Genomic DNA, 14,346 nt, shown 5'->3' with positions numbered 1-14,346 from the left:
TGTCCACTTGGTCAAAGGTCCAGCAAGCAAAATACAGGCAAGCTCAGAGTCAGCTCTACAGCAAGTTATATAGTACCTGTATCACCTGTGACCAAATAACCCCTCCCCTTAATTAGCAGACTAAAGGAAGGCCAGGAAAGGAAGAAGAAAAAAATAACATTTAAAAAGTGACAGAAAAAGTGATTTAAAAAAGTAAAAGCTTTTAGCAAGACCCAAGGAAGAAAATAAACCCACTACAAGCACTAGCAGTCAAAAGTAAAACTTTTTTACTCTCCATTCAGACTTCCCATTCTTTTTAGCTATCAGCCAGCAAAAAATGCCAGACCTTCACTCTATTCATATACATGCCCACAATTGGACCTAGGACTACCTACAGAGCACTCATACCTCCGGATAGCTGAGGTTGCATTTATGACACGGATCTATTGCCTCATAGTGGTGAACATTCATGGACTTTAGTCCCCCTTGCCTATTACCATTAGTTCAATCCAGATTGTGTGGATGAGTATGGTGTTTGTGTGGTGTGCTGGCTGTACAGCCCTCCGCTTTGACTAGACAACGTTGTCATTTTTAACTTTTTATATGGTGTGATGGTATTTTTTTGCTATGTTTAATTGTGTATTTTTGACTGTAATAAAGCCTGTTTTTTTTTTTTTATATGAGCCTCTTGGTCTGCCTGGTATTTCCTGTCAGGCTTTTCTTAGCCTCAGCTGTCTGCTAATTAGCCATGAGCTATGTGGATCGCACCATTCACTTTCTTTATTTTTTAGGTGGGTTGGATCCATTGCACGGGGTTCAGTAGACCTCTTACCAGGTGATAGGGCAATTAGTATGTGTTGGTCCATGGCATCATTTTTAACTTTGAATTATGTAACCGCACACTCACCTTGGCACGTAGTGCATCACATTGAGTTACCTGCAGGGTGCATATGGGTATGGACCTTGACTGTGGCCATGGGGCTGTGGTCTATCTGTGATGGAGCCCTTTCTCTTAGGACCCTTCTTGTGGCATTCTCATTGTGGAAGGCAAAGCCAGGATGAGGCTTGCCTTTAACCACTTGCCTACCAGGCACTTGTACCCCCTTCCTTACCAGGCCAATTTTCAGCTTTCAGCGCTCCCGCACTTTGATTGACAATTGCGCGGTCATGCAACATTGTACCCATATGAAATTTTGATCATTTTTTTCTCACAAATAGAGCTTTCTTTTGGTGGTATTTAATCGCCACTGGGCGCTTTACTTTTTGCGCTATAAATTAAAAAAAGTGCAAAAAATTTGAAAAAAAAAAAAAGTTTATTTGTTTCTTTTATAAAATTTTTCAAACAGGTATTTTTTCTCCTTCACTGATTTGCGTTGATGAGGCGGCACTGATGGGCACTGATAGGCGGCACTGATGGGCACTGATAGACAGCACTAAAGGGCACTGATAGGCAGTACTAATGAGGTGGCACGGATAGGCGGCACTGATAGACAGCACTAATTAGGGGTCACGGATAGGCGGCACTGATATGCAGCACTGATGGGCGGCACTGATAGGTGACACTGATGATGGGCACTGATAGACGGCACTGACTGGCATCACTTCTGGGCACTGACTGGCGGCACTGACTGGCACAACCCCTGGGCACTGACTGGTGGCACTGACTGGCAGCACTGCTGGGCAGCACTGGTGGGTGGCACTGGTGGGCACAGGTGGGTGGCACTGGTGGGCACATGTGAGTGGCACTGCTGGGCACATGTAGGTGGCACTTCTGGGCACAGGTAGGTGGCACTGCAGAGTGGCACAGGTGGGTGTACTGCTGGGCACAGGTGGGGGCACTGCTGGGCACAGGTGGGGGCACTGCTGGGAACGGGTGGGCGGGGCTAGTGGGTGCACTGCTGGGCGGAACTTGCGGGTGTCACTGCTGGGCACCGATCATCAGGGCACTGATCATCAGTGCCCTGATGATCGGTGCCGATCCCCGCTCTGACAACTGCCGGTTCTCGGCAGTACTTTCCTCACGATCTGACAGCGTGAGGAAAGTGCAGCCGAGAACCGGCACTTGCATTTCCCTGTGATCAGCGTGTCATTGGACACCGCTGATCACGTGGTAAAAGGCCGGTGGGATCGGCCTTTCACCACATCACGTGATCAGCTGTGTCCGTAGGACACAGCGATCACGGAGATCGCCAGGTGCGCGCCCCCTGGGGCGCGCAGGAGAGCGCGTTCTGGGAGGACGTCATATGACGTCCACTCAGAACTGGCCGGCCGCGGTGAAGCCGTCATTCGGCTATGCGCGGTCGGCAAGAGGTTAATATCCTGCTCTAGTCTCGAAGATATTTGCTGTGGTAAGTCATGGACTTCATGCCCTTTTTCAGTCCCAGTGTGCTGCCACTCCCATCCCTGGTAGTTATTCTGAAATGCAGCCTATGACCCTTTCAAATGCCAGGTTTTTAAAATTGACTCCTGTGATGCAGTGCCTGGCACCCCACCTGGGTGCTTCCATCAGAGAACTGCTTCCTCACTGCTGGAACACAGAAACAAGGTATTATGGCTGTGAATTGCACCAAAGAACTAGATGACACTAGCTTAAGTGCAAAAAGGAGCTCCTTTACTGAACAGAAATACAGGTGTTTATACACTTCAAAAATAGGTGCAGTCCCCACATGACCAATAAAAACAAATATTACACATTGGAATAAACATCCCACAATGATTAGGTAACAAGGTCAAGCTGACACCAAATGAATCCCATCATGTAGGAAATCTCCAGGAGGATTAGCCCAACAGACATAAACAATAGGTGACTCAATAACCTTAATTACCAATGGAAGAAAAACACAACCGTAAATACATCACATTTTAATAAACAAATTTCTGCAGGAGACCTAAGCATCAGGTTCTTTGCGTTGATTATATTAACATCTGCTCTGAGTCTAGGAGGGGGATGAAGCAGTCAATTCTGGTTTGGGCACAGAGGCCCCAAATTTGTATCCTGGTGCTCCAGTTCTCAGAGCCTGTGTTTCGGGGAGACATGGACTTTAATCCAAAGTACACCAAAGCCCCCCATTGTCCCCCAGCCACACACCTCCCAAAGAATAGAGTCCCTTCAAATGCCAGGGCCCATAGTTAGTAGGCAAGTGGCTAGCCTGCAGTCCCCTCCAAAAGACCCTGTCCCGGTTGGGTCTGTTGCAACACTATTTTCAGACCCATTCTGGTGCAGGTTCGTTGCAAAGGCAGCTGTTGCACATGCACAGCCTTAAAATCTCGGCCCTACAGTGCATACGAAGTCGTAGACCAGCACACACTAGTGGAACCACGATGCACCTTTTTTTAACACAGGATTAAAAACGGATTGTCCTTCCTTGCTGTGACGGAACTGAACCATGCAAGCGAGGAATGACACCTGCTTTTATATAAAGTTTTATTGTGATTCCACTAGCGTGTGCTGGTTTACAACCTGATATTGCTATTGTGGCTGTCAGGAGCCTTCTGAGCACAGCACACTTGCACAGGATCTATATGGACTTACAGATTGAGCGTCTGCTGCTATGTAATTGTTCTTCTGTCATACACATGCTTATTTCTTCCTTTCCATGCACAGCAATCCTTGGATACTTCTTGGTTCCAATGGTCTTTAATGTCTGGCACAGAAACTTTTAGCCTTCCTTCTCTGCAGCAGTGAAAAGTCAGGAGTAGCCTGTTGGGAACAGATGGCACTGCACACAGCAGATCATAGATACAGGTGCAAAGGGGAAAAGAGCCTCGCCAGCACAGACTCTGCTAGCGGCTGGGGGTGAAGAGGAGTAATACTTTCTCTCTGAATGAACCCCCACACTCTGTTCTCACCTCTGCCCTTGTCTTATCCTCTTTCTTTTGGAGACTCTTCTCCCTCAAGCATACACCCCATCTAGGTGCACACTTACCTAGAGAGGAGTATTCTTCCCTATGTCTGACTTTATGAGCAGAATTGAATTTCTATTGGAGCCTTTAGATTGCAGGAGATTTTTTGGTCTCTTCTGAGTTGCTCTTTGGCTTTATTCTTGTGACTGCTATGCTGCCTGAGAAGGTTGCAGATTATGAAGTTCCCCCTCTGCTTCTGAGGAATTAGAGCAGGATGAGACACTTGCTAAGATCTCACTAAAACTTGAGAATACCATTTCTACCCTTATTGTGGCGTACGCTCTTGTTTAGCTTCTAGCAGCCTTAGTCTGTTCACCCCAAGGTCTTCAGCAGGGGTACTTTAAAAATGCTAAATCCTTCTAAAACCTTCACAGTTTACTTGCTGTTGGAGTCCATCCTGTTCAGTCACTGCCTTAGCTTGTAGGCTTCATGCACATTGAACATTTTTACAGCTGCTTCTAGAGGCGTCTGAAGTTTATTTATTTTTTTCCCCTCTTCTGGCCTCTAAACTCTCCTGCAAGTTAACCTATTTGTCTATGAACACACAAACTTTTAGAGGAGTTTAGAGGCAGAAAAAAACACTGCCAGTGCATCCAGGAGCAGCCACGTTTTGGCAGGAAACAAATTTTATTTTGGGGCCCCCAGGGGGATTATGCCATAATGTGCTAGTATGCATAGCTTATTAGTACATTATGACATACTTACCTGTTAAACAGTGCCCTCCAGTGCTGCTGTGGGATCAATCTGGAGAGCCCCCGCCTCTTCCATCTTCACCCAGTCTTCCTTCTGGGTCCCGTGCATTCGGCGTTGCGATAGGCCTGGGGCACGAGCACATCACTCCCGCGCATGTCCATGGGAGTCACATTGCTGCGGCATGGATTGGGGCCGTAAACATTCACTGAGCTATGCATGAGCGGCTCAGTGTACATGACAGGTGACAGGCAGGAGAATGCATTTATGGCAGAGGAGACCAATAGGGTCTCTTCTGTCATACATACCCTGCATGTCAGCAACTTTTTGGACATTGACTTTACTTCCACTTTAAGGAGATTTCTCACCCTTGTGTGGATGCGATACACACTATTTAATTTTATTCCTCAGCAAAGGCTCCCTTTGGCAGTTTGACTCCTTGTTTGTGACTTCTGAAAGTTCCCATAGGGGACAGCCTGTTGCATGGTCCACTCTCACTTGATGGATTTGACAACTCATCGTTCAAACCAATGACCATGAGGGCAAAAGTTCCTCCTTTCCCTTTCAAAGTGCACTCCATCATATCAGTTGGTGCTTCTGGGGCTTTTTTGGCATCAGGCATATGTTTTTTGCATTTGTAATGTTGCCCCTCTTTCTCCTGTTCACACATTCATTAAGTTTTTTACCAGGTGATTTTTCAGGCCTCAGCTGATGCTGGCATTGGTTGTAAAGTTCTTCAGGTGCCTCTGTCGAACCGCCTCTTAACCTGTTGGTTACTGTGGGCCTTTCATTGCACCCATCCAAAACCGTGGCAGGCTAAGAAGAGAAGGGGTTATAATGAGCAATCCTATTGTTTGCCATTGTCCAGCTTCATCCAGTGTGCTTTAACCACTTCCCGTCAAGCATATGTATATATGCGTCCTGGAGCAGAAGTGGTTATACTAGGATAATGTCTGTTGCTGCATCCATATATCTGGTGTCATATTTTTTTGAATTTTTTTTATAGAACCAGCTTTAAGGTGAAAGGTATCCGATAATCTCAAAACCCAACCCCCCCGTCCCCACAACTGTTTTGAGTTCTAGGGATGTCCTGTGCCATCAGGGAGCCTGGAGACTACTGCAAATGGTTGGGTCAGCTGCCCACAGAGGAGAAGCAGGAACTTTTGTTCCTCCCTCTTCTCTATGATGAATGAAGCTGGAGGCGAGGAGAATTTCATGATAATAATCTCTAATGCTCTCCTCTTGTGATAGTAATCAAGTTTAATGTGATACAAAACCTACATTAAAATAAAATCAACAATAATTAAAAAAAAAAAATGTAAAGCACTCCTGTCTGTCCGTACTCGCACACAAACGCAAACACGCACATAGGTCTTGCACGCATATGTAGACAGTTGCACCACACAGATGAGGTACTGGCACAAATGTCAGATTGAGAACAATAATTTTAGCACCAGAGCTTGTGTTTAACTCTAAACTGCTAACCTGTAAAGGCTTTTGAAGGTCTGTGGAGATTTTTATTCTAGTTTGCTGCAATTTCATGGGCATGCAAACTTTTAAATCTTCACATGTTTGGTATGTATTGGTGCAACATCGTCTTTTATATTTTACTAGAAATTGTGTATTGTATTGTGTTTGTGTGCACAAAAATGCAATGTCAAAGTTGGCCTGAACTTCAAGTGGTTAGTGCATTCTAAGAAAAGGATTTAACAATAAGTCAAAAATATTTTTCCCATGGAACAGCTGCTTGTGGGGATTTATATGTCTGTAATTTTAAGTAATACTAAAGCCTTGTGTTATTAATCAGAAACGCGTGTATAGGTGAAATTGGCACATTGCTGTACGTGATTGCTTTTGGAAAGTCCAGAAGAAGATACTGTTCGACTATCTAGCAACTGCATACACCTGCTTCGACTGCGCTGCTTCCTCGATCTTACAGGTGGGGAAGCGTGCATTCATAACGTCACTGGTCACAAACCTTGGGACAAAATCTCATGAATCTCTGGGTCAGTATGCATGCATGCTCTAACATTCGTAACACATATCCGACATCTGGATGGTGCCTGTGATGGCATGCACAGGCAGCCCAGATTACACACACAGGACATGCCTATGCTACTTCTCCAAGAGAAGTGATTGAGAGCAACTCCTGAGACAGCACCTGGGAACCCTCTGTCAATTCTTTCCTTTGGAGGAGGAGCAGAGCAGTATCTTCTGTGTGTTCTCATCTCTGGCTGCATGTACATGTTGGCACATGCAGTGCCATAATGTTGCCCTGTTGTCTGGGCCCAAGAGGATGCATAAAATGGTGGGTTCATAGGACACTGCAAGAGAAGGGAGCCACCTGAAACAGGAAAGTGCAGCCAGCAGAATCAAGAAGAAAGTGTATCTTGACTATGTGAAAACCTATTGTAAGTTCCCCCCTCAGCTGTAGAAATGGCATTAAAAAGTTCATTGAACCTTAAAAAAAAAGAAAAGAAAAAAGACTTACAGGTAGTGCTTTTATGACAGAAGAGCCCCTGTTGGTCTCTTTTGTCATAGCTGCTTAACCCTGGTCAGATACTGGTTTTCCAGCATGCCTGTTTGACAGAAGCCAGCCTTTGACAGCTTTTGGTAGACAGGCGGGTATACACACAGGCCGAATGTTGGCTGGTTTCTATTGAACTGGCCAATATTTGCCCCGTGTGTACTAGTATTAAGTGTGTAAGCTGAGAGTAGGTTAAGACCAAATTAATAATGCAGTGAAGATATTTTTAGAGGGAGCAAATATGAGAAAAATATGTACAAATTTGACTATATGATTGTTTTTTTTTTGGTTTTGGTTTTTTTTTGGAAACTATAACTCCCTTGGGGGATTATAAACACCTGTGTCTGAATTGAAGAATGCTACTCTAAATGGGATTCCTGGTCTAGGTAAATGTTCAATATTCTATCTTGATCATATAGTAGAGGATGCAGGCAACTTATTCATACTTCAATCTTGCTTTCGTCCTGAAAGGTATTTTCTCTCTCTCATTAGGCTACACAGTAGAGCACTGGGTATGCTCCCTGCTTTTAGCAAGCTGAACACAAAGAAGCAGAAGGCTTTCTCCCTAAGATCCTGCAATTCCCCCTGCACAGGAAACCAGCCAAAGCTTACATAAATGTCTTAAGTAGGACTTCTTTCAGTCTCTCAGGCGTATTCTTCCAAGGGGTTGGGTCAGGTTCATCCCTTTTCTCAGTTCACATATCCAGTTCCCTTAGGTTGGTATAGTACATTTTAGTTAAGGCCACCTTTGGCAGAAAGATCTTGCAAGCATTTGTGTAATCAACTGGACATAATGCCACTGTCAGTGGCCTGTAAGGTGTGACCGTCGTTGTTTGGGACTGCTTTTGCACATCCTTGTGGTCTGCTATGTCCCCTATTGATTGCTGAGCTGAGCCACAAAGATATTTTGTACTCTCTGAAATAATATTTACAGTAGTTCATTAGTGATTTGCCCATGTGAAGTTATCAGACCTGTGACCAATGTTAGGATACAAAAAAACACGCATTTTCCCGGGTTTTGGGAGCCCCTGGTGGGGCTTACTGCCGATCATAGAAGTGAATAGATGTACACCCCTGCATTCATGTAAACTGCAATACTTCATTGCATATGGGTTTTCCTATGCATTTACATACAACATGTTTTTCCAAATTTAGAAGTGTGGCACTGGATGTGGACAGGTAAATGCCAATGCAATGAATGCATCAGAATTTACAGTGCAAGGGAGTACAGCCATTCATTTCTGACAGGCTGTACATCCCGCCTGCAACTCGCCAGCTTCTGTAAAATGCAGTTTTGTTTTTGTTTTATTTTTTTTTTACACTAGGCGTATTTGTCTATTTGTGTGCATGTATCATTAAAGTTTTGGAACTCTGTGTAGTGGTGCATTCAAAATGCACTTGGCTAGAAAACCGAAACCGAAATGCACAGTTTTAAAAATGAATATATATTTTTTGGAAAAAATACACTTTGATTAAAAAAAACAATATATACCAATTTTTTGTAAAACTTGAAAGAGTATGATGTTACAGCGAGTAAATAGGTACCCAACATGTCACTCTTTAAAATTGCGCACGCTCATGGAATGGCGTGAAACTTTATTATATCCCTCAATTAACTACTGAACAGAAGGATTTTATGGTTCGCTAAAAAATTCCTTTTTTTATATTCGACAAATATCAGCATACCATAACTGAGAAAGGATGAAGAAACTTCCACTGCTGCCAAAACCAGCTAAAAAAAAGTGCGAAGTACTATACACTCAGGAACAACATTAAAAAACTGTATTTGTTTTAATATTGGCATTGCAGTAGATGCCATTTTTTGCCTTTCTTTCCTTCTATACAAATGTATTGTTGATTAGACATTTTAATATCCATTCCTTCTAGTATGTCATCACTTTTTTATGAAGTAGTTGCTGTTTGTTCATGTTAACATTGAAGCTATATTTCTATAAATGCATTCATGGAGAACATTAGCAGGGGCAGAAGTAGCCAAAAGCAGAGGTTGCTGATACATAGCAGTGAAACATTCTTGTCTTTTTCAGTTCAGGCTCCAAGACTTTTGAAGGATCGACTGGGATTGCCAAATGAACAAAACAGTACAGAAACAGGTAATTTGAAAACTTTTAGTCAAAATGGAAATGAGCGTTTAAATTTTCTCTAGTAACTCTGACAGTGTTTACAGAGATCAGCATTTGAACAGAATGCAAATGTTTTGCATGCTTGCCTCAGTAATAAAGGAAATGGTATACAATGTTCTAATAAAAATATTCTAATGCTGTGGACTTTATCTGATTTGTAATCTATTTTTTCCCATGTGAGTTTTAAGGAGATACACTCCAAACTCTCATCATTAGTGTATAATATTCACACGTTTTAACAGGCATAAGTAAAAAGCAATGAAACTTCCAGAGGAAACCTCTCCACTGGCATTGCCCTCCCCCTTCCTGATTACTGCTTTATCTTAATTGTACAGTAAAGGACACAGGCTGGTTATTCATAGACCTTTGGGTTATAGGCAGGTACCTTCAGACGAATAGACACTGGCAAATCTTTTCTGGACACACTCCCTATGGACAAGCGATCTATCTGACCAAAGCAGAATTTTCTGCAAGCTTAATATATATATATAGAGAGAGAGAGAGAGAGAGAGAGAGAGAGAAAAGATCACACTCTTTAATACCTATATATTATATTTGGTACCACAAACCTAAACTTCAAAAATTCAACTAACGACAGAGCTAAATCCCACCTGCTATAAAATTAAAAATTCATATGTACCCAATATCTCAAATAATGTTATGACACACATAAAAACATGAAAATACAATAAAGGTGTATCAAAATTCACATATTTTTACATTAATTGCAAAAGAAACTCCCAACAGATGAAAAAAGTATTTTATGCAATAATGATGTGAACCTCCTAATACAAAGACTCCAGTGCGAAGAAATATGCAATAATGGTGGAAAACTCTCATTAACATGCACTATTCCATCATCTTCCGCCGCTCCACTGTGCTCAAATGAAAAAAACTCTTACCAAAACACCTCAACCCTCTACAGTTGAGTGGTCATAGTGAGCATGTGTATATACCTCAAATGGGACTGCTTCTTCACTGTACCCAGAGTATCCAGCACTTCATCACAAAGTAGTAGCAGGATGCTTGTATACAGTTGCAAGAAAAAGTATGTGAACCCCTTGGGATTACGTGGAGTTTTGCATGAATTGGGCATAAAATGTGCTCTGAACGTCATCTAAGTCACAACAATAGAAGAACACAGTCTGCTGAACATAATACTACACAAACATTAAATGTTGCCATGGTTTAATTGCACATAACATGTAAACATTCACAGTGCAGGGAGGAAAAAGTATGTGAACCTTTGGACTTAATAACTGGTTGACCCTCCTTTGGCAGCAATAACCTCAACCAAACATTTCCTGTAGTTGCAGATCAGACCTGCACAACGATCTGGAGTAATTTTGGACCACTCCTCTTCACAAAACTGTTTGTGTAGCAATATTCTTGGGATGTCTGGTGTGAATCGCTCTCTTAAGGTCATGCCACAGCATTTCAATCGGGTTGAGGTCAGGACTCTGACTGGGCCACTCCAGAAGGCGTATTCTGTGCTGTTGCAGCCATTGTTTTGTTGAATTACTTGTATGCTTTGGGTCATTGTCCTGTTGCATCACCCATCCTCTGCGGAGCTTCAGTTGGCGGACAGATGTTCGTACGTTTTCCTGCAAAATGTCTTGATAAACTCTGGAATTCATTTTCCCATCAATGACAACAATCCGTCAAGGCCCTGAGGCAGCAAAGCAGCCCCAAACCATGATGCTCCCTCCGCCATGTTTTACAGTGGGGATGAGGTTTTGATGTTGGTGTGCTGTGGGAGAAGTCATTAAGCTAGGGCCTCACATACTTTTTCCTCCCTGCACTGTGAATGTTTACATGTTCTGTGCAATTAAACCATGGCAACATCTAATGTTTGTGTAGTATTATGTTCAGCAGACTGTGTTCTTCTATTGTTGTGACTTAGATGACGTTCAGAGCACATTTTATGCTCAATTCATGCAAAACTCCACGTAATCCCAAGGGGTTCACATACTTTTTCTTGCAACTGTATAAAATACAAAATATGTCCACAAATAGTGTAAAAGCATTAAAACAATGTTAATTAAACATGCAATTGCACTCACATAATAAAAGATTCAAAGCGCTTTACGAACATTTCGATCGGCATCCAGCATGTATCGGTACACTCCGCTGTACATGATGAAATCACCATGTTAGGCCATGCCCCTTCACATTTCATCAGATACTGATGTCTTCAGGTGTCCCCCTATAAGATGGATTTCCTCAGTCGTGTCTGCCTGGACCAAAGAGAATGGTCCCCCCATCCCGACATCTTTTCTCATTTTTCATAAATGGGGAACTCCAGATGTGGACATCTTGGCCTCCAGGTATAACAGCGAGTTATCCCTGTTTGTAGCCATGACCAAGGATCCTTTAGCATCAGCATTGGATGCTCTGATGTTTCCCTGGACCTTACTCTAAGTCATGTATGCCTTTCCTTTAGTGCGAATTCTGCCTTGACTGCCCGCAAAATAGAGCAAGAGAAGAAACTGGTGGTTCTCACTTCACCAACCTGGCCCAGGAGAACCTAGTACACAGACATTCCCAACTTATAGTAGAAGAACCCTAGCCTCTTACAAACAGGCCGGACCTTCTGTCTCAGGGGTCCTTGTTCCATCCGCTTGAAGAGCACCCTGCTGCTTTCCTCAGACTTTATCTCCTAAGCCAAATCTTGGCCCTTCCTGTTAGCGTGATACATGGAACACAAACCCCAACAAGTCTACTGTAAAGCCCACTTGACAATGAAGGGAGTACCCTCACTCTTAAGAGTGGGTGGTTATGACTTTTGCAGTTTTCCTCTTTCTGGGTCACAGATATCCCACACCTGTGCGTTCAGTTAGTGGTGTGAAACGGGTACAGGATACAGTGGCGAAAATAATTATTTGATCCCCTGCAGATTTTGTATGTTTGCGCACCTACAAAGAAATGAAGGGTCTGTAATTTTTATCATAGGTGTATTTTAAATAATAGAGACAGAATATCAACCAAAAATCCAGAAAAAACACGATACAACTGTTATAAATTGAGTTGCAGTTCAGTGAGTAGAATAAGTATTTGATCCCTTACTGTCAGGAATGGTCTCACCACTGGTGGTGCTGTGGCTCACTTGCTCTGTGGGCTGCAGTACCAGCTCCTACCAGAGGGTGCTTTCATCAGCCAGGGTCTAACTCCTGCAATCAAGCCATCACCTGAGGCTGATTGCAGGAGGTCTATTTAAGCAGGACCGGGCCTGCAATCAGTGCCTTGGTGATTGTTCCCATGAGCCCCTGTACCTGCATCCTGTCTGATATTCCTGCCTGATATTTCTGCCTGATCTGGACTCTGCTAGAACTCTGCCTGCACCGACCCCGGCTACTCCTGACCCTTCTCCTGCCTGCTCCTGTTGTACCTTGTCTGCCCGATTGTTCCTGACCCGGCCTGCCTGACCACTCCACCTCTCCAGCCCTGACGACACTTGTTCTTATTTATATTAGTTTAAGGTTTGGTTTCGTTTGCACTGCGTTTGTTTATTTTGTTGCGGCTCTTAATAAATTCTATTATTATTTCATTTCTAAAGCCTGCGTTTCCCTGTGTCAGTCCACGCATTTCTGGTCATACCTGGATCCCTAACACTTACCAACCAACAATAATTCTGGCTCCCGCAGACTGGCTATGTGCTCATGTGGTAGACAGATTAGTTCTGTCAATTTAAGAAGGTGCTCCTAATGACAACTCGTTATTTGTATAAAAGGCACCTGTCTCAGAATCTTTCTTCCATTCAAACCTCACCATTATGGGCAAAGACCAAAGAGCTGTCAAAGGATATCAGGGACAAGATTGTAGACCTGCACAAGGCTGGAATGGGCTACAAGACCATCAGCAAGAAGCTTGGTGAGAAGGAGACAACTATTGGAGCTATTATTCGCAAATGGAAGAAATACAAAATAACCATCAATTGCCCTCAGTCTGGAACTCCATGCAAGATTTCGCCTCATGGGGTAAAGATGATCATGAGAAAAGCAAGGGATCAGCCCAGAGCTACACACGGGAGGAGCGTGTGAATTATCTCAAGACAGTTGGGACCACATTCACCAAAAAAAAAACATTGGTAGCACAATATGCTGCCAAAGATTGAAATCTTGCAGCGCCCGAAAGGTCCCCCTCCTCAAGAAGACACATGTACAGGCCCGTCTGAAGTTTGCCAGTCACCATCTAAACGGTTCAGAGAAGGATTGGGAGAAAGTGCTGTGGTCAGAGGAGACCAAAATTGTTTGGAGGAAGAAAAATGCTGACTATGACCCTAAGAACACCATCCCTACAGTCAGGCACAGAGGTGGAAACCTTATGCTGTGTGGCTGTTTCTCTGCTAAAAGTACAGGCTGACTTTGCCACATTGAGGGGCCAAAGGACTGGCAACAAAGGAGTGGCTCAAGAAGAAGCATGTTGAGGTCATGGGAGTGGCCTAGCCAGTCTCCTGACTTTAATCCTATAGAAAATGTATGGGGGGAGCTGAAACTCCAGAGTTTCCAAGCAACAGCCAAGAAACCTTAAGGATTTAGAGAAGATTTGTTAAGAAGAGTGGGTCACAATCCCCCCTGAAATGTGTGCAAACCTGGTAACCAACTGCAAGAAACGTCTTACCTCTGTGCTTGCCAACAAAGGTTTCTCTACCATGCCATGTTTTGCTTGGGCAGCAAATATTTTACTCACTGAACTGCAACTCAATTTCTAACATTTGTGCCATGTGTTTTTTTTCAAGATTTGTACTTGATATTCTGTGTCTCATTTAAAATACACCTATGATAAAAGTTATAGACCATTCATTTCTTTGTAAGTGGGCAAACTTACAAAATCTGCAGGGGATAAAGTAATTATTTTCCCCACTGTAGTTACAACAACTACCCTCTCAATGTTTCCTTCTCTCATATCAGCCAACATCTGCCCAGAGATGGTCAAATTTGGTTCCCTGAATCATACTTTGTACCAGGGAGTGGTCGTTCCTGTCCCTCTGACAGGTTCACAGGACTTTATTCAAACCTGGTTATGTACCAAAAACTAGTGGAGGTACTGTATATGCCTAATTCTGAATATAAAATCCCTAAATAAGTACCTTCGTGTTCCAATGTT

General features: G+C 43.3%; 1 protein-coding gene across 7 annotated transcripts in view; it reads left to right on the top strand.

The window, feature by feature from the left end:
* The window catches only part of LOC149452212 (zinc finger CCCH domain-containing protein 11A-like), a 334,496-nt gene that overhangs the window by 204,284 nt on the left and 115,866 nt on the right, over positions 1-14,346 (top strand). For all 7 annotated transcript variants that reach the window (XM_089689656.1, XM_089689657.1, XM_089689655.1 and 4 more), the window contains one exon: positions 9,145-9,210. In XM_089689656.1, the coding sequence (XP_089545782.1) occupies positions 9,145-9,210 (66 nt within the window). The remainder of the gene's footprint in view (positions 1-9,144; positions 9,211-14,346) is intronic.

This window comes from Staurois parvus, unplaced genomic scaffold (assembly GCF_062004578.1).
Source record: "Staurois parvus isolate SC_StPar_1 unplaced genomic scaffold, SC_StPar_1.0 ptg000488l, whole genome shotgun sequence".
In the NCBI taxonomy this organism is placed as follows: Eukaryota; Metazoa; Chordata; class Amphibia; order Anura; family Ranidae; genus Staurois; species Staurois parvus.
Note: the sequence above shows the minus strand (reverse complement) of the source record. Positions and strands in the feature narration are given on the sequence as shown.